Source organism: Stigmatopora nigra, chromosome 19 (assembly GCF_051989575.1).
Source record: "Stigmatopora nigra isolate UIUO_SnigA chromosome 19, RoL_Snig_1.1, whole genome shotgun sequence".
Taxonomy (NCBI): domain Eukaryota; kingdom Metazoa; phylum Chordata; class Actinopteri; order Syngnathiformes; family Syngnathidae; genus Stigmatopora; species Stigmatopora nigra.
This window is the reverse complement of record NC_135526.1, coordinates 10,305,355-10,331,241: the sequence shown is the minus strand read 5'-3', so window position 1 is coordinate 10,331,241 and position 25,887 is coordinate 10,305,355. Positions and strand designations below refer to the sequence as shown.

The following is a 25,887-nucleotide window of genomic DNA, read 5'->3' as shown; positions in this document are numbered from 1 at the left end:
ATATATATATATATATATATATATATATATATATATATATATATATATATATATATATATATATATATATATATATATATATATATATATATATATATATATAGAAAAATATGTATATAGATAGATCGATATATAGGTATATATATCTAAAAAATATATGTATATAGATATATATAGACATATTATTTTTTTTTTTCTGCGTTAGGTTAAGTCTTTTTAATTCAAGCAAAACATCGCTCTTGAAAGCATCTATTTTAAAGTGCCAAATTTCACCGTCACCTTCCTACTTTTGCTCAAACTGTCTCGCCTGCTGCGTATTTCCAGAGAGAAGATGGCATTCTTCACACGAGCCAAGACCACCATCCCCGACCTGCCGGCTGATGACGTGTAGCCAAGCATTTCAAAAAGTCTTAATTCCCCTCACGCAAGTGAATTATATAATAACGTTCTATAAAGAATTTGATATCATACACACAAAATTAACATTATCATGACCACTCAGCATTGTTGAGCCTTTGTACATACAATGAAGACACTGCTCGGGTTTTTGTTTTGTGTTTTCTGTTACTAACACACCTCTAAAACCATTCCAACACAAATATCAAAATTCAAATCAGCAATGGTACTGAAGCAACAAATGACGACTGCGGTAATATTAGAATTTTCTGTTATAAAGCTCTTTTATTTTAAGGTGGGGTGGGGACTGCAAATCCCAGCATGCATTGCTGTGAGTAGCCACACATCCTTTTTTAAAAGTAGATAATTTTTAACACAATATTTTCCATTTTTGATCCCTGCCAGCAGAAGAAATTGTTTAAAAAATGCTGTTTGTGGGCATTACTGGTGCAGAGGTTCACTCCCCTTACTTGGGTGTGGGCCGGCACAGGATTGATTCCCACTGGTGGCGGTATGATTGTGAGTGTAGATGGTTGTCTGTCTTTCTGTATGCCCTACAATTGACTGGCGACCAGTCTAGGGTGTGGTCTACCTTTCGCCCGAAGTCAGCTGGGATAGGCTCCAGCAAAACCTGTAACCCTTACAAGGATGCGTGGTATAGAAGATGGATGAATGTTTGTATCTTATTGACAGCACTGATGTTTGTCGTCATGTCTTTTGCATTCAATGTGACTCAACACAAACATTCTCTCACATAGGAAGGAAATTGTTATTGTTCACTATAGTATAATCCGTGGTCATTTATTAAATGTGACCAGTGTAGAAATGCTGAAGAGGAAAAAAAACAACTTGCTGGAACCAACACCCTTTTCTGGGTAGCATGAATACGAATATTGCAATTTTATTTTGAAAGCCAGTCAACACCAGCCAATGGAGCCCACCCGCACGTTGCTCTTTCTCCTTATAGGCTGTTTGATTATTGAACTTGATGCAACTGGATGACTTTTTTTTCCATTTATAACTGGACCATTGGGCCACACGGATACAACAAAGTATCATATAATACAATTGCAAAGTGTTGGGCATTTTTGCAGAATTTCCATGAAAAGTTACGGTGGTATGTTTTGAAAATATTCAACATTTTAAAATTGATGAAAAGCAACTGGGCTGTACCAATACATTGAGGATAAATCAATTCTGGTGTAAAATGGTAAATGAATAGTACTTAGAGGGCATTACAATACCTATTTTTATTTTCACGTCCATGTCCATAATTCAAGTTTTTGCTTTTAAAACAGGGCACAAAATCTCTCAAGTAAAGGATTGCAACTCCGGAAAAAAATCGTCATTTGGACCACTTCAAATTTGATGCATTCCTAGTAATTGAGATGTCATAGAAATTTGAAACCCTGGTTGTTAATTATGCAATCTAAGTATATTGGGAGACCACCAAAACTATTTTTCTTCCTAAAAAAAAATCATGATGGAACATTGATCTCTCATTAAAATGTATAATAAATAGAGACTAGACTGAATAAATTACAGTATAGTGTAAACATCTGATGAGAAGAGACCTGGGCTCACTCATTTTGTAATCCTCTCCCCTTGTATTTTTTTTTTGTTATTGCTGGAATGTCAATTACAGAAGTACCTGCTTGCTGGGTAAAAATACTTTCAATTAGCTGTAATGCTCAAATTACACAGAGCAGCTTGACCGACCCCGAAATGTTGTCTGATTGTAAAGATCCTCCATCTTGCCAGCAATGATTCCAGTTGCACTGATGTCATTCCAATTGTCCGTATATTTGTTGTCTTTAATTAGTTTGTGTGTGTTATACTGCGAGAAATTTCACCTAATGTGCTTTCGTATCTCCATGATCCATAAGAAAACACACAAATTGTCTTTAAAAAGCTATACTACAATACAAATGGCAGAGTGCTTTAGGGCTGTTTTCCTTTTGCTGAAAGTGGATCAATTCTTAACAAAAGAGGGTGTGCATACTTAGGCACCAAATTTTAGTTGCTTAGTTTCTCTCCGTCTTAATTTTTTTTGTCTAGTTTTTTTAAATAGATCACCAAAAATGGTATTTGAACCAGGGTGTGTAGAATTTTGTCTAATCTGCAAATAAGAAGAGTGGATTATGATGTTTTATGAAAAATGTATAGGCAGGATTTTTTTTAATGTGAACATTTTGTTAAGTGAATGTAATCATGATCCATTCAATTGGTTTTCTTTTCACAAGAAGATGAAGGAATGTAGTCTTTACCACGCGAATGTTGAAAAAGAAGTCAAACAATGTCATGACAAATGATCTAATTCATGTTTGTTTTTTGTGAGAGCCCTACTGAAGAATCAGTTTGTGTAAAGCTAATGAGGGAGATTACGTGTATGCGTGTGTGTGTGTGTGCGTGCGCGTGTGTGCGCACGCGCATGTATATTTTCATGTATGAGAGAGAGATTACGAAGCAACCAGCATTTATTTATTGCACTTTTGTGATTGGGGTGTACTTTTCCTGTTTCTTTTTCTTCCTTTTTTTTCCCCTCTCCTCAAATATTCCGAAAAGCTGTGAAGTGAATCCTCAGACACTGTACTGTCGGCCAGAGTTGTAAATTTTTCACCAGCCCAAATTACACAACTTTTGTAGTTTCACAACAAATAAAATGTTATCTTTATATTTGAATGGTCTGGTTATGTTGTTGCTGATGTTTTAAAATTAACAGCCGTTTGTTTCTAGGATACAGGGCCCCTCCAATATTTATACAATATTTATATTTTTGTAAGTACAGTACGTATTTGAAACATTTGTCTGAATTTAAAATTCCAGTTTGTGTTTATTGGAAAAATTGAATTCAATTAGTTTTTTTAGGAATAGAAAATGCAATCTTAAAATTTTCATTTATTTTCACTATTTATTTTCTGAAGTTCTTATCCTCACAAAGGTCACGGGGGGGGGGGGGTGCTGGAGCCTATCTCAGCTGACTTTGGGCAACAGGCAGGGGACACCCTGAATTGGTGAAGAGAAGACAAACAACTATTCACATTCAAACTCATACCTAGGGGCAATTTAAAGTGTTCAGCCAACCCACCATGGATGTTTTTAGAATGTGGGAGCAAACCGGACAACCTGGAGAAAACCTATGCAAGCTGGGGAGAATTTGAAAACTCCATACTGGAGGACTGACCTGGGATCTAACCCAGGACTCCAGAACCACGAGGCCGATGCGCTAACCACTCAAGCCGCCAGGCCGCCTTGATCATCGAAATGCGGGCTAGGATGTCCTGGTGCAAAGTGCACGTATGAACACCCTTATGCTTGAACATGGTGTTCATTATTGTCAATCCACGACGAGCGCAAAAATCCAACAATAGGACACCACTAGTACAACAAGTATGCCCCCACCCACTCGGCGCCTCTTACCACAGGCAACTCCAGAGTGGAAGAGTGTCCAAACTGCTTCGAGGGGAGTGGTACCGGAACCCAAGCTGCGCGTCGAGTTGAGCCCGACTATGTTGAGCCGGAATTACTCAACCTCACGCACCAGTTCAGGCTCTTTCCCGACCAGAGGTGACATTCCACGTCCCAAAAGCTAGTTTCTGCAGCCAGGGATCGTATCGCCGAGGTTCCCTCCTTTGGCTTCCGCCCAACTGTCGGCGCACTCGACCTCTTTGGCACCTCTCACAGGTGGTGAGCCCATGTGAGGGGGGACCCACGTCACCTCTTCAGGCTGTGCCGGGCCCCATTGATTTTGGGCCGGCCACCAGCCGAAGGAAGACGTTTTCCAATTATGTTTTTCATCATAAGAGGTCTTCTGAGTCATGCTTTGTCTGGTCCCTCACCTCAGTCAAGTTTGCCATGGGTGACCCTACCAGGGACACATGTTCCCAGACAACATAGTTCCAAGGATCATTGGGACACACAAACCCTACCACCATGTTAAGGTAATGACTAATCGGTGGGGCTACAGTGTCGTGAAAAAAAGTATTTGCCCGCCCCTTTATTGATTTTTGCATATTTATCACACAAAGGTTTCAGATCATCAAACCAATTTTAGTATGACACCGTGACAACCCAGGGAAATAGAAAGTGCAGTTTCTAAATGATAATATTTATTTACCATGGCAGAAAAAAATACAAACTTGGCCCTCTGTGAAAAAGTAATTTCCCTCTGAATCTAGTAACGAGTTGTGCTACCTTTGGCAGCAATTACTGAAATCAAGCGTTTACAATAATTTGTGTTGAGTCTTTCACAACACTTTGGAGGAATTTGGGCCCACTCTTTTGTGCAGAATTGTTTCAACAACATCAGAGGGTTTTCTAGCATGAACAGCCCATTTCAAAACACCAGAGCATTTAAGGATAGGATTCAAATCTGGACTCTGACTTGGCCACTCCAAATCCTTTTTTTTTTTTTTTTGTCATTCAGAGGTGGACCTGCTGGTGTGCTTTGGATCGTTGTCATGCTGCATGTAACAAGAACGCTGGAGTTTGACCACACAAACTGAGGGCTGGATGTTCTCCTTCAAAATTCCATCAATTACAGCAAGTGTTCCTGGTCCTGGGGCAACAAGCAGCCCCAGACCATCACACTACCACCACCATGCTTCATTGTTGTTCTTTTGATGGAATGCCGTACTTTTTTTTTTTTTTTTGCCAAAATGTAATGGGCCGCACACCTTCCCATACGTTCAACTTTTGACTCATCAGTCCACAGAATGTTCTTCCAGGAGTATGAAGGATCATCAATATTTTTTGGGGCAAACGTAAGCCTTTATATTCTTTTTGGACAGCAATAGTTTTCGCCTTGGAACTCTGCCATGGATGCCAGCTTTGGCCAGTGTTTTTCTTATAGTAGAGCACATGAAAATTGACTTGTAACTGAGGCATTCAGTTCTTTTGATGATTTTCTAGGTTCTTTTGTGTCTTCCTGGATGAGTCGTCGCACTCTTGAACCAATTTTAACCTGCCAACCACGCCGGGGAAAGTTTCCCAGGGTTCCCAGTTCTCTCCATTTGTGGATAGTGGCTCTGACGGTGGTTCACTTGAGCCCCAAAGCCTTATAAATAGCTTTGTAACCTATTCCAGACTGATAGATGTGCATCAGTTTTTTTGCATTTCATGTTGATTTTTTTGGACCATGGCATGATGCTCTGGTCTTCTACTTCACTTTGTCTGACACATTCTATTTAAGTGTTTTCTTGATCCAACACAAATGGTGGTAATTAAGTGTGGGTTGTGGGTTGACAAAACAACCAAAATCAACACAACAATATATTTGCTTGTGCAGCGTGCTACAGATACAGTTTGAGACCTCTGGTGAGTACACTCCATCACTAGCCAATCCTCGTTTGCTGATGTTTCCCAACGCCTGCGAGAAGGACCTGGTGTCGCCAATTAGAAATCTGATTGGTAAAAGCAACAGATTTATCGATACTTATTTTATGCTACAAGGTCCACAGAACAGATTGTGAAGGCCCCCAGGTAGATTTCTGACCCTAGCAACAAAGGCTGAAATGTGATTGGTTAAATATGAAATCATATCTGGAAACGGCACAACCAGGGGAAAAGCAATAAAATGAAGCTGACAGACAATTTTGAAGTATTCATGGACAAAATGTAGTAATTAACATCAGCTTGTGATTCAGATATCTTTCATGCCAGCAGAGAAGGCCTTGCAGAGCGTGACGGTCCACCACTGCTCAAACAGAGGCTTTGTTCTTGTCTTTGAAAGCATGAGGACGGCCCAACTTGTTGGTGCGTCCCTGAAGAAATATTCTAGTTATCTTGTTTTTGCCGGTTCATAACAATAGCGTACTGTTTTAATGGGAAATCCCAACCGTACGTAGTTTCAGTACCACCCTCCTGAGAGAATAAAGACAAAAAAAAATACATTTGTTGAGATTTTTTTACATCTTCAAACGATAAGCAAATTAGCCAAGAGTTACAGACATTATTTCATAATCTTCATCAGAACAGAATCAAAGCGACCATGTGGACGAGAGCTAGTGTCGCGCCCAGGGCCCGACAGATGGGAGGTTGCTCTTCTCATACTATCAAAGGTCCAGTCGTGATTGGCTGATTTGGGAAACGTGGAAGGTGGGCTGGATGTGGAGGGGCGGTGGGAGCTTGAGGCGCACGGCGCATGGGTTTATTATCCGTTCGATCAGGTGCATCAACATTTTGCAGACTATACCTGGATTAGGTTAAAGTAGGTAATGTAACAGGATTAACCTTAATCTATTTCATTAGTAAACAAAATAAAGGCTGCACTTTAAGTGTAAGAGATTTCGGTACCTTAACCAAGTTTACTAATTTAACAGTACAATCTACCATATTTTGCAGTTTAATAAAACTCATACTTATCGACAGTGGTGTGCTGTCAGGGACTTCAAGGCCTTCTCTGCTGACCTAAGAAATATCTGGATCATATATTATATTTTGTCCATCAATACGTATTAAATAATTCCAAATTGTCTGTTAGCTTCCTTTCATTGCTTTCCCCCTGGTTGTACTGCTTCCAGGTGTGTGTTTTCATATTGAAGCATTTAACCAATCACATTTCAGCCATTATTTGTTGCCAGGGTCAGAAATCTGCCTCAAGGCCTTCACAATCAGTTGTGCGTGCTCTGCTACATTAAACAAGCATCGATAAAACTGTTGCTTTAACCAATCAGAATTTGATTTGGTGAAACCAAGGCCACTTTGCAGGCGGAGGGATACGTCATCACTTTCACCAACTATGATTGGCTAGTAGGCCAAAAGTGAGCCAGCCAGAGATCGCAAACTCCACCCAGAATGGCAGACAGAGGAAAACAAATGAATTTGGTTGCAGATTTTCTCACAAAGTTTTTTCCAGGCTGACTTTTCCCCCCAAAAATGGACATCATTAAAAAAGGGCGGTCAACTCCAAAGCTAGTAAGCCTGTTACAGCCAGGAAAAGGGTGTGTCCGCCACTTTCAGTGTGCTAACTATGAGAGCTACCAAGCTTTATTTGGAGTGATCTGCACGAGCAAATATATTTGTGTGTTGATTTAAAGCCATTTTCAAGACGGACTATGCCAGAAATATGACAAGACAGGCTCCACCTTCATCATTAGCTTTGATGGCGATAGAAAAGAAGGAAGAAAGAAAGTAGGATGGTACAGTTAAAAACAATTTTTGGTGAGTAAAATCTGGCTATACATATTCCTAAATAACATTTCAATTGTGGGTCCGGTTCTGATATCTGAAAAGCTTCAGTGTTTGCATTTAATCACTAAATGCTGCTAGGAAGTTGATTTTAACCCATTTTAGTTTTTTTGCCGTTTCACCATTTACGTCCATCACAGTCTTTTCCCTGGGAAATCACCCCTCTGGTACGGTTTTAATGTCTGAAAAGCTCCAGTATTTGTATTTAATCAATAAATGCTGCTAGAAACTGGATTTTACCCATTTTTTGTGCATTGATTATTTGTTATGTCGCAGCTGTAGGTGCAGTTGAGGTTTTATAGCCAAAAGTCGTTTTTGAGGATTGGATTGAATCGTTGAGGGCCCTATGAAAATATGCACGGACCGTCACTGTTTAAATCTCATTATATATACTTATAATGACAATAAACGCAATTAAATTCAAATGCATTTAATTCAGTTCAATTCAACATTAACTTGCCTGGTGGCCCGGTGGGTTGAGTGGTTAGCGCGTCTGCCTCATATTGGGAGACCTTGGTTCAAATCCAGGTCACCCCACCTGTGTGAAGTTCGCAAGTTTTCCCCGGGCCTGTGTGGGTTTTCTTCGGGTACGATGGTTTTCTCCCACATTCCAAAGACATGCACAGTAGGTTGATTGGTCACTCTAAATTGGCCCTATGTATAAGTGTGAGCGTGAATGTTTGTTTGTCTCCATGTGCCCTGTGATTGGCTGGCCACCTCTGGCCTGAAGTCAGCTGGAATAGGCTCCAGCACCCCCCGCGACCCTAGTGAGGATAAAGCGGTTCAGAATATCCATGAATCAGAATAGTGTTAAATGCAGGTTATAATTATTCAAATTATGCATTAAATTAATTGAATCTGTAACGTTTATGAAAACCAAGGTTTTAAATAAAAACGCTCAAGAATTGGGCAAGTTGTAGTGACAAAAATTAAGGTGTCTGACGCAAGATGGCATATACGTGATGACGCTTGTCTCTGTTGGTTTAAAGTGAGTATTAGACGTCTACTTATATTTGGATACAATGTACGTATATGATTCTCCTCCCTTTCACGGAAGTAAAGCGGAAAATGTTGTCACGTGCTTCCCCTTTGCCGCTGTTAATGAGTTTGTTTCATCAGCCACGCGACTGACTACACCTAATAAACCTGATTGCGGAGGTCTTTCATCAACACAGTGCTTTGAAATGGACGGAGCCTGTGTAACTAACTACACGACACGGTTGCAGAAGCAGGTGAGGCCCGGCTGGGACAAAAAGTAGCTCCAATTTGGCTCAATAGGTCCACGAACGATAGGCAAAGTCGCTCGTCGCAGGTTTGACAGAAACCAGCATGGTCAATTATATAATCGTAACAATTGAAGTTAGGTGGCATGCTAGTCAAAATGTCTTATGTACTTTTAGATTCCTTAAAATTTAAATTTAACGTGAAAATACAATGTGTATTATGTCGGACTTGCTTAAGCTCAATTTTTGTGTGCGCTTTGACGACTTCCAAATTTTCCCTTTAACGTTAATGCCTGTCACAAAAGTTTCTGCGAATATTCGTACGTAACTGTCCTAATTTACAATTCTGTATAAATATTTCCTATTAAATAGTTAAACCGGAGTGGTAATAATCAGGGGTCTATCTTAAATTGTTGATAATTGCAAGGTTTTGCCTTGGGTCATATTTTCACCATATACACGTGGCTCTCCCCGGCTCTGACAAAATTTCGATCGAATAATCCGCCCGAGATGCGATCAAAATTTCGAAATGCGACCAAGCCAGGTGGCCATGGTACTATCATTTTGCACCTCTTTCGTGTATTTGATAACAACGAAAGGAGAACCTTCAACACTTTCAGAGCCTTTTAAAGCGAGTCATGGCTGGTTCTAATTTTTTAAAAAAGATCTGTAATACACTTGGTAAACAGACACGTTCCAATTCGAAAGCCGATTTGGCCTTGATTATCACCCACGAAACTGGTCTTTTTTTTTTTTTTTTTTAAAGAAGGCTAGGCGGACCACAATGACCACAATATGTGAGACTCCAGGACTGTACGTCTGATGTGGTAACTTGCAGCACGGGGGCCCCACAAGGCACAGTGCTTTCCCCACTCCTCTTCTCCCTCTACACGTCAGACTTTAAACATAATACAGACACCTGCCACCTCCAGAAATTCTCCGATGACACCGCCATTGTTGGACGAGTGACTGACGGGAACGACCTGGAGTACAGGGGAGTCATCACAGCCTTTGTCGACTGGTGTAGGCAAAACCACCTGCACATCAACACCAGTAAGACAAAGGAAATGGTCGTTGACTTTCGGAGGACACCTCAACAGACCACTCAGGTGAACATCCAGGGTAAAGACATTGAAATCGTGGAGGACTCGAAGTATCTGGGTGTTCACCTCAACAGTAGACTAGACTGGTCCACAAACATAGATGCCCTGTACAGAAGGGGCCAGAGCCGCCTCTACCTGTTGAGGAGCCTACGGTCCTTTGGTGTGTGCAGGTCACTGTTGAGGACCTTCTATGACACTGTGGTGGCATCTACTGTGTTTTATGCAGTGGTCTGTTGGGGAAGTGGGAGCACGGAGAGGGACAGGAACAGGCTGAACAAGCTGATCAAGAGGGCCAGCTCTGTTCTGGGCTGTCCTTTGGACTCTGTGGAGGAAGTGGGAGAGCGGAGGATGCTGACCAGGATGAGGTCCATAATGGACAGCACCTCCCACCCCCTGCACGAGTCGGTGGAGTCCCTTCGAAGCTCCTTTAGCAGTAGACTGCGGTACCCTCACTGCAGGAAGGAGCGCTTCCGTAGATCCTTCCTCCCATCAGCCGTCAGGCTCTTTAACTCAAAAAAGGCTGTGGGTTAGGACCTCCTGAATTCGGATACAGTGTAGATGTGCTTGTATATATATGTATGTGTATGTATATATATATATCTCACCAACACAGTTACCTATTTATATATTTATTCATGTGTTTATTTATCAACTTACTATTAAGTACCCATTTGTGTATAATGCCTTTCCTATTCCTGCATCCTCACCCTCTTCCTATTGCAACAAAGAAATTTCCCGATTACGGGATGAATAAAGTTATCCAATCCAATCCAATCATGGCAGAGGAAAGGGCATTACCGGGGCATAAACCTACGAAGGACCGCTTAACTCTAGCTTTGTGTGCCAATAGCAGCGGTGACTGTAAAATTAAGCTGCCTCTGGTATACAATCCGGAGATCCCGCGTGCTTTCAAGAGACACAACATCAAGAAAGAAAACCTACAAGTTATGTGGCGTGCTAATTCCCAAGTTTGGATTACAAGTATTTTGATGACATTTGTGTGCGTCATTATCAAAATATTATGAAGGGGAGGCCAAAACAAACTGTTGATGCGTTCGTTTTGAAGACTGCAAAACATCCAGGTGAGGTCAACCCGTAGAACTAAGGTAAAAAAGATTAAAACAAAATTAGAATTCAGTTCAGTGTGAAGTTAAATTAGACGTTGAGTGTCTGTATACATTTATCCAAGTTAATTTAAATTTGTTGGTTTACGAGTGCCGTGGATAAAGTCCTTCGCTCGAGTTACTAAAAGCTCGATATACGATCTCAGTGTCGGAACGGATTACGATCGTATGTCAAGGTCCCACTGTACCAATTAATTTGTTCCCACTCAGAAAAAAACCCCACAAAAAATGGATATTAGAATGGAGAAACATTTTTATTGGTTTTACCCCACGCTCAAACTATTAATTGCCATACCATGCATACAAAGAAAAAAAACACAACAACCTCGGTTGGATCTTGATTTCTTCGAAAACCCTCATGCCTGATTTCATCATAACCGATAGCTTCCAGCCTTACAACACAGAGTGTGCTGAAGTACTAATGTTGATGTGCAGTGAAAAGGAAGTGCGCTTCCCATTAAAACATACATTAATTTGGTGAAACTGCACTTGGCCAAGCTATGTGCACGTTGAGAAATTGGCACAGTATTTATTGGCATCTTACTTTGACCCCACACACGCGCGAACGAGCACTTGAGCAACTTGTGTTGGCCTAAATGCAGCTTTTATTTGCCGTTTTGTATTTTTTTTCCCAAAATTGTTCACTTGCCCTGGATAAACTTAATGTTCTGATCTCAATAAAAATACACAAGAACTTTCTGGGGAAAATGTGTCAAATGTGATTTGAATCAGGGTTGTCCATACTGCGGCCTGCTGAAAATTCTGAAAATATTATTGACTATGAACCAAACAAGAAGCTTGAGTTCAACCAATGTTGTTATACTTCACAACCTGAACACTAGGTCAATTAAAAATGCATCTGCTTAAATTTAAGGGTTACAATCTAACAAAATGTTGAAATCAATGTAGGAAACTAATTTTAACATTTTGTTAACAATGAATAAATCATCTTTAAATTTTTATGCGAAAAATTGAGCGGTTGTGAATTTCTTGTTTTTAAAAAATCTATTCTTTGCTTTCAGTGAACATTTTCTTTGTTCCACAGTTTTTTATTCAGTAGCTTAAATATGAATATGTGGTAAGTTATAAACCACTAATAAATTTTTAAATGGGAATGCTGTCATTGACTGACAATTCTTCGATAATGTCTATCAGGCAATCCAATTTGACTATGATGGCGATCTTTATTTCCTCGTAGTTAAAATGGATAGGATGTCTTTCACCGCCGATGGCAGCAAATGAGATATTTAAATAAAAACAAATGATAATTTAAAAATGCCCGTGTTTTTCTTATTTATTTTTTTTTTTTTACCCGATTCTGATCCACTGTTTAACAAATGCTGGTTGAAGCCTTTGATTTTTTCTGTAAGATCCTCTTTAGACAGTCACCTCTGTTCGATAAAATTAGCTTGTTGCATGTATACATTTTGTTTTTGTTTACTCTGATATTCTTTCATCTTGATAGGTGTTCTTGGCCTTAATTAAATGGAGTGAATTATAACTTATGCTGTTACAGTCTTCAGATGGCTTAATTACGAATATCACGGCTTCACCATTCACGGTTTCAATAGCTCGAATTTCTTTCTTGGGGATTTTTTTTTTTTAAAGTTCAGAAAGATGTGAAAATTCACGCTGAAACTCGCGAGCGGAAGCCACTTCTCTGTCCTCCGCCTTCTTCTAGGACCCAGCACTTTTTTTAAAAATTGGGTTAGCCTTCCTTCCTAGTTTTTCGTTTATCGCAGCCATGTCAGGTCTACATTAACCGCAATAATCGAGGGATTGCTCTATATACTTTTTATGGGTCTGCTACTATGAGTATTTGATTCCAATGTTTTGTTCCAGGAATGCGAGATCCAGAATCTTTCTGCTGAGCTGGAATGTCTAAAAAACTCTCATAAATCAAATCCGTCTTCTTGTCGCCTTGATGAGCTACGAGAGGAGAACAGCAGGCTGCACTATCGCCTTAACATCCTCAAAAGGGTAAGGTGGAATCAAGTCTCAATATTCTAAAACTCAGATGTCACATTAAGTTTTTATAATGCTAAAACTTGAATAAAACTTTAATATTGCGCTTCACAAATCACAATAAACATTCTTGGATTTAAAATCCAATGTTTTATACCTTATACATGGTAAATACTTTTATTAGTGTTTTTACAATCCTATAATGTTTATTTAAAGTAAAATTAGAATTTATTTTAAATTAATATTTGACCCCCTCGATCCAAAAACAATGTTTGAAATTTCCTATTCCATATCTGTCAACCTCGGCCATTTGCTCCCCTTTATTGATGATTGCAATTCCCCTTACTGAGCGATAGTACATATTTACTCACATAGAGCGCACTTAAAAGTCTAAAATTTTCCATTAAGGTGGACGGGGTTCCCAATAAGGCTGTGATCCATTTGTATGCACTAAATTCAAGATTTTGTAGATGTCGCTGTATAACGCTGACACCTTGACTGTCCGGGTACATTGCTTGCTGACCCGTGAGACGATCCAGATTAGAGCCAAAATGGGTAAGAGATCGGTCTTACAAAAAAAACGTACTGAAAAAAAATACTAATGTATAACGGCGTGCACAATTTGAAAGGATCAAGAAAAACATAAAATATGGAAAAACCTATAAGTTGACAGGTGTGCTATTCATATTAGAGATATTGCGGTTACATATTTTTGCATGCCAGTTGAGTCAGAGTAGATCCTGATTCTCTAAATGTCAAAAACCGAGGCTTCATCCGATAGCTCGGAAATTTGTTTAGGAGGGAAAAATACCACGTCCAAATGTCTTTTTTCCCAATTTGAGCAAAGGCAACCAACATTAAGATCATATGAGAGGTATTAGTGAAAACATTTTTTGGCAAATATATTGTGCATCTCCAAATAAGGTTTTCAACAAATGATATTTAAATATTTGATTTTCATCAACAAATAATAGTCCAATGTTATTATTTGATCTCTTTTGATTAGAACGTTCTTGACTTTGATGCTCTCTGTAGTGCAAAGTATTTTTCACTAGTGTGAAAATAGTACCTCGCGATCCCAGCTTAATGCTTTCTGAGGCTGAGCTTGTATGTCGATTTCCTCGTAACTCAAACGAAATGAACTAAAAATGATGGAATTAGTGACTGTAAAACAGACGTAGAAGGACCCAAACACAAAGATAAACGTATTTTCATTATGCTGTACTTTTTCAGTAGTTTGCAAAAACACAATTTCAATTAATGTAAAAACATGATAACTGTTGTTTAAGTTGTCCTATGCCTTTTTTTTTACCTTTTTATATCGATCTTACGTGAATTGCATTCACTCTGGAAAGAGTGTGGCAGCTCTGATTATAACATTATATTAAAATTGTCCAGTCGATGTTGACTTTACATCACTGAAGCCACCATGACATGCATAAAAATAAAACAAATCAATTAAACTCCAACATAAAGTTGCCGCATTTGTTTTTAGACTCTGCAGGAGGAAGCCCCATGCTGCGGGACCGCCATGTTGAATATCAACCAGCGGCTGCAGGACATTTTTCGCCCTGCTATCCAGGCCGCCTGCCCTGAGCTTGACAGTCCGCCGCTCTCCGTGACGCCCAACCAGCAGGCAAAGTTTGGTGACTACCAGTGCAACAGTGTCATGGCCATGACGCAGGTAGATGACCTTTTTCCTCACTTTCAAATTACGAGTACTTTGAACAGTTTTGGCAACTGGAAAACGCTACAATAAAGTGGGCCTCTCTTTCCATCCCCTGTCCTCTGGCAGATGTTTAAAGCAAAAGGCATGAAAGTCAACCCGAGAGAAATCGCAGAGAAGATTATTCACAACATTCCGGAAAACAAACTCATCCAGAAGATGGAAATTGCAGGACCAGGTATGAAAAATATCACCTGTGACAAACACTTACTTTTGATGAGTCCTTGGGTTTCACAACTGCAGGGCAACAATAGAATGAGGATAGATTTGGTCCACTCGAATATATTGACATTTTGCAAGAGAAGCAACCTTTTTAACGCCAGCCATTTTTAGAGAGGCAATTCTATGACAATTAGTTCTTTTTTAACAGGAATTCTAATCTTTAGAAGCCAGGATAGTATGAATAAATTTAAGACTTCTGGAACATAAATTGGTGTTTTGTACCCATCTACTGGAAGCTTTCTTTCATTACACATTTCTTCAATCTTAGGAGAGCTCAATGAGAGCAGTGTCAGACCCTGCCAAATGAATTGCACATCTTCTGTTGCATTTATTTATTTGTCCAGGCTTTATCAACATTCACCTGAAGAAATCGTTTGTGTCCAAGCTTTTGAGCAATCTTCTGGTCAATGGTGTGCAACCGCCTCCACTTGCTTATAGGAAAAGGGTAGCTCCACTCTTCCAAAACACCACCCTCGTAATAATTCCATCATCTTTTTGCACCATCTTTACTTTGATTCTACCCTGTCTGTGTGCATGTTTCCTTCAGGTTGTGGTGGACTTCTCATCCCCCAACATTGCCAAGGAGATGCATGTAGGCCACCTGCGCTCCACCATCATTGGGGAAAGCATGTGTCGACTCTTTGAGTTCCTAGGCTATGACGTGCTTAGGTAGCTGAAAATGGAATCTTCATCATGCTCCATAGCTTACCTTATGCAACTTAAGCACGGTTTTAATGATGTCTCCACAGGTTGAACCATGTCGGTGACTGGGGCACGCAATTTGGCATGCTGATCGCGCACCTGCAGGACAAGTTCCCAAACTACCTGATCGTGTCGCCCCCCATCGGAGACTTGCAGGCTTTCTACAAGGTCCGTCTTGGAATTTTAGAGTCCATAAACAGAGACTCGACAGGTTCCTCCTTGCTGATCACTGGTCTCGTGCAGGAATCAAAAAAACGTTTTGATGAGGACGAAGAGTTCAAGAAGCGGGCTTATCAGTGCGTGGTCCGACTACAGAGTAGAGAATCTGATTTTCTCAAAGCCTGGAATCTCATCTGTGATGTATCCAGGAAAGGTGAGTGACGCTTTCATTCTTTTTACTGTCATTGGAAATACGAGAGATGACCTCGCTTGCAAAAAGGTTTCTGGGAGTCTTCTGCCATATCGTTAAACAATTCATGGAATATTTGGTCCAATAGTAAAAAAAATCAGGTTAACATTTTTTAACACGGAAATTCTTACTGTTGTGGTCAAAAGTTTACATACACTTGTGAAGAACATAATGTCATGGCTCTCTTGAGTTTCTAGTTATTTTTACAACTCAGATTTTTCTCCGAAAGTGATTGGAACAGATACTACTTTGTCACAAAAAACATTCACGAAGTTTGGTTCTTTTGACTTCATCATGGGTTAACAGAAAAAGTGATCAAATCTGCTTGGACAAAAAAGACACAGCAACACGAATTAGCAATTTTGGTGACTTGGAAAGTTGTCATTTGAAATGAGCTTCATAGCATGGCCTCTTAACTTGTGAGTGATTATGATTTACTACAGCTGGTGACTTCTTTGAGGCCATTTAAATAGGGCTCATTGGATGCAACCAACCACAAACGCTACAATGGGAATGTCAAAGAACCTGAGCATGGATCTGAAAAAGTGAATCCTTGATTTGAACAGGTCAGGAAAGTCACTTGGAGCCATTTCAAAGCCGCTGCAGGTCCAAAGAGCAACAGTGCAAACAATTGTTTGTAACTACAAAGTTTATGGCACTGTTTAATTCACTGCCACGATCAGGAAAAAATGCAAACTATCACCTGCTGCTGAGAGAAAGTTGGTCAGGAGGGTGAAGATTCAACCGAGAATCACCAAAAAGCAGATCTGCCAGGAATTCGAAGCTGCTGGGACACAGGTGTCAGTGTCCACAGTCAAGCGTGTTTTGCATCTCCATGGACTGAGAGGCTGCCGTGCAATAAGATGAAGCCCTTGCTCCAAAAGCGGCACCTTAAGGCTCGACTGAAGTTTGCTGCTTATCACATGGACAAAGATAAGACCTTCTGGAGGAAAATTCTGTGGTCAGACAAAACAAAAATTGAGCTGTTAGGCCACAATGCCTAGCAATATGTTTGGGGGAGAAAAGGTGAAGCCTTTAATCCCAAGTACAACATACCTACCCTCAAGCACAGTGGTGGTAGTATTATGCGACGAGTCGCCAACTTGTCAGTTTAAGAATTTCAAATTACATTTCAGATTTCTTGTAGGGATCTTATTGGGTTTGGATTGGTGATGAAATTTTCCTAGGGGTAGGTTTGGACATCTTTGTGAATGGTTACTTCTCCAAAATACAGTGGTACCTTGACATACTACGAGATGCTCGAGATACGATGACATTTTTGATCAAATAATTCGCCCTAGATACGAGAAAAATTTCGACATGCGAGAAAGCCCGGTCTTTTGCCGCATCTCTTTCGTGTGAAAAAATATCTACGCGCACTGGTAAATACAAGAGGAATACGTCAACCATATCCACCATCCTGAAGCAGAAGGACGCAATTAAGGAGAAGAGGGCTTCCGAAGGACTAACTATAATTTCCCGCCGGCGCAGTGACAGTCATGACGAGATGGAGAGCTTTCTTTTATTTTGTTTAAAACATAAACAGCAGGAGATAGCGTAACCGAGTCAACTATATGTGGAAAAAGCCAGCGGACTTTACATGGATTTAATAACAAAAAGGATCTGAAAGGGGGAGCCTTCAACACCTTTAGAACCCTTTAAAGCGAGTCATTGCTGGTTCGAAAATTTGAAAAAAAGATCTGGAATACACTCAGTTATTAGATACGGGAAAGCATTAAGTTCCAATTAGAAAGCCGCTGTGAAATTTATTGACACATTTGCCTCGATTAACACCCAGGAAAATTATATCCCCCAACAAGTGTTCAACTGTGATAACACTGGTCTATTTTGGAAGAAAATGCCCAGGCGGACATTCATCATGGCAGAGGAGAAGGCACTACCGGGGGTATAAAAGTATCCTGGCTACAAAGGATATCAAAGACATGCTAGCGAAGTGGCAAGAATTTGTAGAAAAGAGGCACCCTGACAAGCTGGCAAGTGGTCGCGCGTTATCGTGTTATGATGACATTCGTTCGCGTAATTTTCGAAATATTTTGAAGGGAATGCAAAAACAAACGACTCTTGATGCACCCGTTTTGAAGACTGGCTGAACGTCTAGGTGGAGTCAACCCGTAGAACAAAGGTAAAAAAGATTAAAACAAAATTAGAGCTCAGGTTTGTGTAAAGTTACATCAAACTAATGTTTGAGTGTGTCTGTATATATTAATCCATGTTAATTTAAATTTTTTGTTCGGTTACGTGTGTTGCCGTAGATAAGTACTATTAAACCACTCATTAGTTGTTACTTTGTCAATTTATGGCGAATTGTTACAAATAAAAATCTTTTCCATTCCAATATGTTTTTGGTGTTTTTTCAGAGTTGAAAAGAATTAATTTGTTTTTAGTTCATTTCAATGGGAAACGTTCGCTCGAGTTACGACATACGAGCTCACTCCCGGAACGAATTAAGATTGTATGTCGAGGTACCACTGTATATGCTATACAATTGGATGGGAACCAGTGCTGTCCTTACATTGTTGTGCTTTTTAGAGTTCCAGAAAGTTTATGACTACCTGGATGTGCAGATCATCGAGCGGGGGGAGTCATTCTACCAGGACTTGATGATGGGTGTAGTGAAGGAATTTGAGGATAAAGGTAACCAAAACAAAAAAAAAAAAAACAATCCCCAACTTGGAATCCATTACTTTTTTGAATTATCACAATATTTTCAACGTACAATCCGTGTTTTCAATCAGATTGAGATTCCAGGCAGAAAAAACTAACTATTTTTCGGCTAATTTTGGACAATTCTAAAATAAAATAATGAAATGTACTCGCAAAAAATGATCTGAACTAGAGAAATGAATGTCAATTTTGGAGTCAGCAATTTTTAAAAATCATATGAGATAAATCATGCAAATTTGGTATCTTCCCTAGCATGTCTTCCATCTTTTGAGTATTTCTACCGTACATGTCTTTCACCAGGCCTGACCGAGCTGGACGAAGGCCGCAAGATCGTTTTCGCCCCTGGGCAGTCCATCCCCCTTACCATCGTCAAATCAGACGGCGGCTACACGTACGACACGTCCGACTTGGCTGCCCTGCGCCAACGCATTGTTGATGAAAAAGCCGACATCATCATCTACGTTGTGGACAGTGGACAGGTAAGGTCATCGAGCAATTGCTAGCAGTGTGGGAAAAAATCACACACACAAAAAATCATTCTACTTGTCTTTTCTTTTTAGGGTACCCACTTTCAGGTGGTGTTCGCAGCCGCCCGCATGATCGGATGGTATGACCCACAAGTGACCAGGGTGGAGCATGCTGGATTTGGAGTGGTGCTTGGTGAAGACAAGTAAGACAAAACACATTGGAGTTCATGCCGAGTTTGGCTCCAGGATTGTTGCTGCTGCCATTGTTTACTTAAATATCGTATTTTTCGGACGATAAAACACCTGAGGATTGGTCGAACCAGCCAAACATGATGAAGGGGAAAACATAATGTCGCTTTTATCAAAAACCAGATAAGTAACCTGAGTTGAGTGATAGCACCCCTGTCTTCAACCATGCGCAGTCCAACCCCCACTGGAAACGGAGCCGACTTACTACCGGCTACGTAGACCAGACTCTGACACCAGTCATAAAGGTACCGGACCCTGCATGACAGGGGTTCCAGAACCCCATATCCCTGGAGTACCCCTCCCAAAACTGCCCGGGGGGGGACATGGTCGAACGCCTCCCCAAAGCACATGAAGGCTGGTAGGGGGGACTCCCATGTCGCCCCAAGGACCATGCCGAGGGTGTAAAGTTTATCCACTTCGCCACGGCCAGGATGAAAACCACACTGCTCCTCCTGAATCCGAGATTCGACATCCCGGCGGACCCTCATCAGTACCCCAGAATAGACCTTCCCAAGGAGGCTGAGGAGTGTGATCCCTCGTAATTGGAACACACACCCCGGTCTCCAATCCAGAGGCACTGTCCCCGATGTCCACGCAATGTTGCAGAGGCGTGTCACCCAAGACAGCCCCACAACACCCAGGGGCTTTGGAAACTCCGGGCATACCAATGAGGAGCTTTTTAACCACCTCGGTGACTTCAAGCCCAGAGATATGAGAGTCCCCCGGCGCTATTTCCTCATGTCAAGGCGCGAACCAAATTGGGACCAACTCACCTCCAGGTTGTGATCGGTTGACAGCTCCGCCCCTCTCTTTACCCGAGTGTCCAAGACGTGCGGCCGCAGGTCCGATGACAGACCACAAAGTCCATCATCGAACTGCGGCCTCGTGCAAATATGCAAACACATGGTGTTCATTATTTTCAATCCATGACCAGCGTAGATATCCAACAATAGAACACCCCACTTGGGTTTCAGTCAGTCAGTCGAGCTGTGCTGCATTACTCGCGTCTGTCGTCTCTAATAGATCTGAAAATACAACTTCAGGAGCAGGTTAAGAAAGAGTGAGATCAATTTTAAATAGGAAATAGGTTTATTACCGGACTGCAAGGTGGTTGGAGATAATTGCCCGTACTGGTGTCCTGCAAATCCTCGCGTAACAATTGAATGCCATGTAAACTTACCAGGAGTAAGTGTGGTGTGGGATATCTGCATTGGGCATCATAGGACCTTTCTTTTTCAACAAAACTGTCAATGGTGAGAGCTACCTCAACTTGCTTCAGGAATTTGTTTGTCCACAAATTACAGAGATGTTTGGGGATGACGGCCAGATTTACTTTCAGCAAGATGGAGCACCCCCCCCCCACACACACACACTACCATCGCAACGTACGAGCTTACCTTGGTGCAGTGTTACCCCAGTGTTTTTTGTAGGGATGCTTAAAAGACTACGTTTATGGCAACAAACCAAGGACAATTGATGCATTGAAATTGGAAATTTAAAGACAATGTTGTGATATTCCTAATGACATGTTTCGCGACGTTTGCGAATCCCTTGGTGCGCGTTATCAGCGATGTCTGGACAATAATGGTCATCACTTTGAACATTTGCGAACATGATTCCTCAATTGCATTTGTCTTGTGTATTTGATGATATTTCACTTCACTCTATGTTCATAAATACAGGTTTTCATGTCATTCTAAAAGGGAGTACATTTTATTCTGAAAGTGAGTAAATTTTTTGAGACACCCTGTTTTAATCTGAGCAGTAAGTAGTTTTAGTCTGCAAAACATTAATGCACCCCATCACAGAGTACGTAGTGGATCGTACCCTCCCGTTTGTGCGCCATTTAATATACCCCTACTGTTTGATATACCTTTGGGTCCGACCGCGCCGCACCCTGAGCGATTCATGAACAATTTGTTAAATATCTCAAAGGCCATTTGACCCATTAAGAGCCGAAATGAACAGAAGTGATGGCTAATTAACTCCTGTTTATTGTAGACGTGTTATTTTTTCAATGACACACTCCATTTATGAATTACTGTTACGACTCCCTCTGGTGGTAAGATGTACCAGGGAGTCGCAACTACCACAGCAGGAAAAAAAAACCAGCCACTGAGGAGACAGGCACACAAGGCCTTTAACATTATATGATAATTTATTAACACCAACGTCAACAGAAAACCGCAACTACGTGACAACGTAGGGGAAGCCAAATATTTGCTAATATAGAAATACCTAATATTGAATCTGCAATGTACTGAAGCCTTACTCTCGGGCGATCTACCAGTAGTGCCAAGGAGATCGACCGGTCGATCGCGATCTACGTAATGAGCAAAACAAATCATTCAAAAATTCAGCTCAATGTTACAAGCGTGCCGAGAGCGAGACTTCGGTTGAAAGCCAGTCATTACATGCTGTCTTACATCAGTGCTATGTTAGTCATGCCTCTTCCGCACTAAGTGGCCATTACAACGTGGCTCCTATCATTTCATTCTATCTGCTGCTTCTGTCAGGAATCGAGAAAGCCTTGGTTGAGAGTATGAGGTGTTTTACTGGCTAACTTGAAAAACAAACCTGTATTGTTATCTCTGCAGGAAGAAGTTTAAGACTCGCTCTGGAGACACTGTGCGGCTGATGGACTTGCTAGATGAGGGGCTCAAGAGATCCATGGACAAACTTAAGGAGAAAGAACGAGACAAGGTGACAAAAGCTCCTCCTTTGGCTGTGAAAAAAAGGTGTAAAGTGACTCAATTGTGGAAATTGTGCAAGTGGAGTCAAGTTACCAAAGCAGGCAAAATCATCTCATTGATATTTGTGCTGCCTGCCAACTTACAAGTGTTCACAAATCAGGCCATGTCATTAAAAAATAAATAAATAGTTTTCACTTTTAACAGCATCTTTTTTACCAATTTTCCCTCCCAAAATTTGGGCCTCTGGTCCAGGTTCTGACGGCAGAAGAGCTGACAAAAGCCCAACGCTCTGTGGCGTTCGGCTGCATCAAGTACGCCGATCTGTCGCATAACCGCATCAACGACTACGTCTTTTCCTTCGACAAAATGCTAGATGACCGCGGCAACACGGCGGCATACCTCCTCTATGCCCTCACCCGAATTCGGTAAGAGCCCCGTGTCCGTAAGTACATCGTCCATTCGTACCGCGAACTCACCTTCTTGCCTGCCTTTAGGTCCATCGCCCGTCTGGCTAACTTAGACGCGGCAGCGCTGAAAAAAGCGGCCGAGACGACCGATGTGCTGTTGGATCACGAAAAGGAGTGGAAGCTGGGCAAGTGCATCCTGCGTTTCCCCGAGATCCTGCAGAAGATTCTGGATGACTTGCTGCTGCACACACTCTGCGACTACCTTTACGAGCTAGCCACCACCTTTACAGAGTTCTACGACAACTGCTACTGCGTAGAGAAGGACCGACAAACGGGTAATGAACGATGACGAGAGTGTATATTTTTTCTTTTGACAAATAGGTTTTTTGTTTCTCAAACATGCAAAAATATTTGTCCTGCAGGTGAGGTGGTGAAGGTCAACATGTGCCGTATGTTGCTCTGTGAAGCTACGGCGACCATCATGGCAAAAGGCTTCGACATCCTGGGCATCAATGCGGTCCAGAAGATGTGACATAATCTCCATACAATTTTATATACAATAAAAAACTGGATGGGAACATCTGCTTGACATAAATCCTTTTTTTTGCGACAGTTGTATTTGCTCAGAATGAATATATACACTAAAGCATTAGTGCAGGGATGTCCAAACTATGCCCGTTGGAAAGTTCATATTGGCTGGCAATAGATTATAAAAATACATTGGTACCTCGAGATACAAGCTTAATTTGTTCCAGGACTGAGCTGGTATGTCGATTTTCTCGTAACTCAAACGAACGCTGGCTCTAATTTAGTTTTACATTTTTGTACCTTTCTTTTTCCGGCTGGGTTGGCTCTGCTTGCCCCGCTTGCGCCCTGAGTTTCAAATTAAGCCTATCGACGGTAGTTTGCTTTTGTATTCCCTTCAAAATATTCCAAAAAATATGCACACAAATGTCCTCTCAATAGGATAACAAAAAAAAAAGACTGAAAAGATGCAACGCTCTGCCCAGTACTCGCAGAGACATTACAAGAGGGAGTTGCGACCGTATATCTAAATACTAATGTATCATATGTCTAGTATCTCAAGATAAATATTTGCCTGAAATTTAACTCGAGGTAAAAAGCACCATGACACCATGACAAAGTGAAAAGCTCAGTGCTACAACCAGGAAAGCGCATCCTGATAAAAACCCCGCCGCCAAGAGGAGGACCTGGAAAACTCAGTGACTGCTGGGAATATACAGTTCACACTGTGGTGAGGCAGATGGGATCTGACCTATCAATTTCTGAAGTTAGGCCAGAAAAATGTAAAGGGCATTCCAGAGTTCTGCACAGAAATCTTATGTCCTGTGACCATTTACCCGTTCAGGCAACACCAGAAGAAAGAAAAATTACGGACCACTACAAGCAGAAGCTGACTATCAACTGGAGGAGTATGGTCCATCTGTGGAGGACCTGCCTGGTGAGGGAACAAACCTGGATGTTGGAGATCCTCATGATGATCATTTATGAAAGACATCTCCGCCAACCGCTGTGACTGAACCTGAAGCGTTGACTTACAAGCGGCCAAGAAGGGAGAGACATCCACCACGATGCACGACCTATGGTCGGCTCGGTGTCCCCTCCTGTTACAGTACCCAGTCACCACATCAGCTGCTACCTGCTTATACTGCACCAGGAGTGGTCCCTTATTTAGTACACCTGCAGCCATATTACATTCAACCACCCTTTATGTATGGACTCCAACAGACTTGAGCCAATAAGGGTGACAGGTCTCATGCTGGCATGGACTGTTAGACTGTGTGTTGGGTTTTTTCTGTATTACTATTATACATATATGTGTAGTAATTCATTTCTTTGTTAAATTATTCTTCCTATTGTTCAAAAAGTGCTCGAGGTCCCTAAACAGACTTCTTTCAAGGATTGTTTATCCTACTTCTCAGCCAGTATCAGGCTCCGGGGAGGCAGCAAGGACTCGGGATATCTGCCACTTCCATAACACTCGTATAGTGTGCATACCTCGTGACGCACTTCGGGCTTCTTTATGTAATTGTTATATGATTGTTAGGTCAAATGAAGGCGTGATTGTTTTAATCCAAATGAGGGTTGGTTTTAGTTTCCTGTTCTGTTATTGTTAAAATACCTTGTTTGTTATTATAGTTACAAATGTTGTTTTTGCTTACGCATGTTGAATTAATCAACAACCTTGTAATTGTTTTGATTTATGGCCTTAAAGCCGTATGCAAATTACTGTTCGAGAGGATACTTTGAAGACAACGGGGAAGTCTTGTTGCTTTGCTGTATCTTCCCTTAAGGTCCTTATCCATGATGCAATCTATTTCATTAAATGTCAACAATTAAATAAGATATCTGCCTGCATTGATTGATAATTACATCGGAAGGGTAATTAATTATGAACCTATCACTGTGATTACAGTTTCCATCCAGTAAACGTGTACCATATGAGTTGTGGATTGTAATTTGAACTGTGGCCCTTGCTGTCTGGATTTTTCATGACTATCAGCTCACAGAGGAGGATGTGAAGTGACAAGTTAACAAGACTGTCCAGGATGACAACCAACAAGTGGAGAGATACCTGGAATGTACTGATGTCGAGACAACATTTGTTTTGTGGGGGAGAGTGTGACATGCTGAAGTGTTTAAATTACACCCCATGAACGATCATAATGAGATGTGCATGTTGGGGATGTGCAACTAGTATTGACTGGATGCATAACGGTATTCGGTTATTGATGAATAAAACTGCATTGAGGAAGCAACAACAAATCACTATTGTGATTATTTCTCCATGTTTCAAGAAATAATACAGGCTATAATACCTGTGTCCGTTTATTAATAGTGACGATGTCCGTGCAATTTTTGATGTAGGGAATTACAGTATCTGTGTACCATTCCAATAATATATTGAAATGTGTGTAAATAAGGAACGAGTGGGTGTCATCAATTGACACCAGAGGTGACTAGAGTGATTGACAACTTTGTTAATGCCTGCTTTTTTTTCCTGTTCGCTCTTTTTTTCTAATGCTGCTTTGACCCTGAAATGTATACATGTGCTACTTTAAATTGTTTTTTACATTGAAACTACCTTTAAAACTGCTGCCGTCTCCTTGAAATCGGTTGTGTTCTCTCAATTTTTTCATACTTTGAGTTTGTCATTCTTTCCGCAGTTATCTTTTTATTTAGCATAAATAAAATACAGCTGATTGCACATCTCATTATGTTTGTTTCAAAAAGATGCTTTGATGGCTAGCAGACCGGCGGCCAGTCCATGTCTGCTCACTTTGCGGTGCCATGGCAGAGACCGCCC

General features: G+C 41.0%; 2 protein-coding genes across 2 annotated transcripts in view; both read left to right on the top strand.

Moving 5' to 3' along the window:
- Positions 1-3,078, top strand: part of wwc1 (WW and C2 domain containing 1) — a 35,159-nt gene extending 32,081 nt beyond the window's left edge. Inside the window, exon 22 of the mRNA XM_077740464.1 lies at positions 325-3,078. Coding sequence (XP_077596590.1) covers positions 325-391 — 67 coding nt within the window. The 3' untranslated portion in view covers positions 392-3,078. The remainder of the gene's footprint in view (positions 1-324) is intronic.
- A 5,562-nt stretch (positions 3,079-8,640) lies between these two features.
- rars1 (arginyl-tRNA synthetase 1) lies at positions 8,641-23,137 on the top strand. The gene is made up of 15 exons (XM_077740890.1): positions 8,641-8,816; positions 12,877-13,014; positions 14,495-14,683; positions 14,795-14,903; positions 15,292-15,392; positions 15,495-15,616; positions 15,697-15,817; positions 15,893-16,022; positions 18,609-18,713; positions 19,044-19,222; positions 19,304-19,413; positions 22,057-22,162; positions 22,405-22,577; positions 22,647-22,894; positions 22,982-23,137. Exons 1-15 carry the CDS (start codon positions 8,769-8,771, stop codon positions 23,089-23,091), a joined length of 1,989 nt encoding a protein of 662 aa, XP_077597016.1. The 5' UTR covers positions 8,641-8,768; the 3' UTR covers positions 23,092-23,137.
- Positions 23,138-25,887: the final 2,750 nt, after the last annotated feature.

What these genes read in the sequence shown, in the direction of transcription:
- rars1 (XM_077740890.1), top strand. Translation starts at nt 8,769, where the DNA reads ATGGACGGAGCCTGTGTAACTAACTACACGACACGGTTGCAGAAGCAG. An exon ending in GTGTCATGGCCATGACGCAG is followed by an intron (nt 14,684 to 14,794) that starts GTAGATGACCTT and finishes GTCCTCTGGCAG; the next exon opens with ATGTTTAAAGCAAAAGGCAT. An exon ending in CTAGGCTATGACGTGCTTAG is followed by an intron (nt 15,617 to 15,696) that starts GTAGCTGAAAAT and finishes ATGTCTCCACAG; the next exon opens with GTTGAACCATGTCGGTGACT.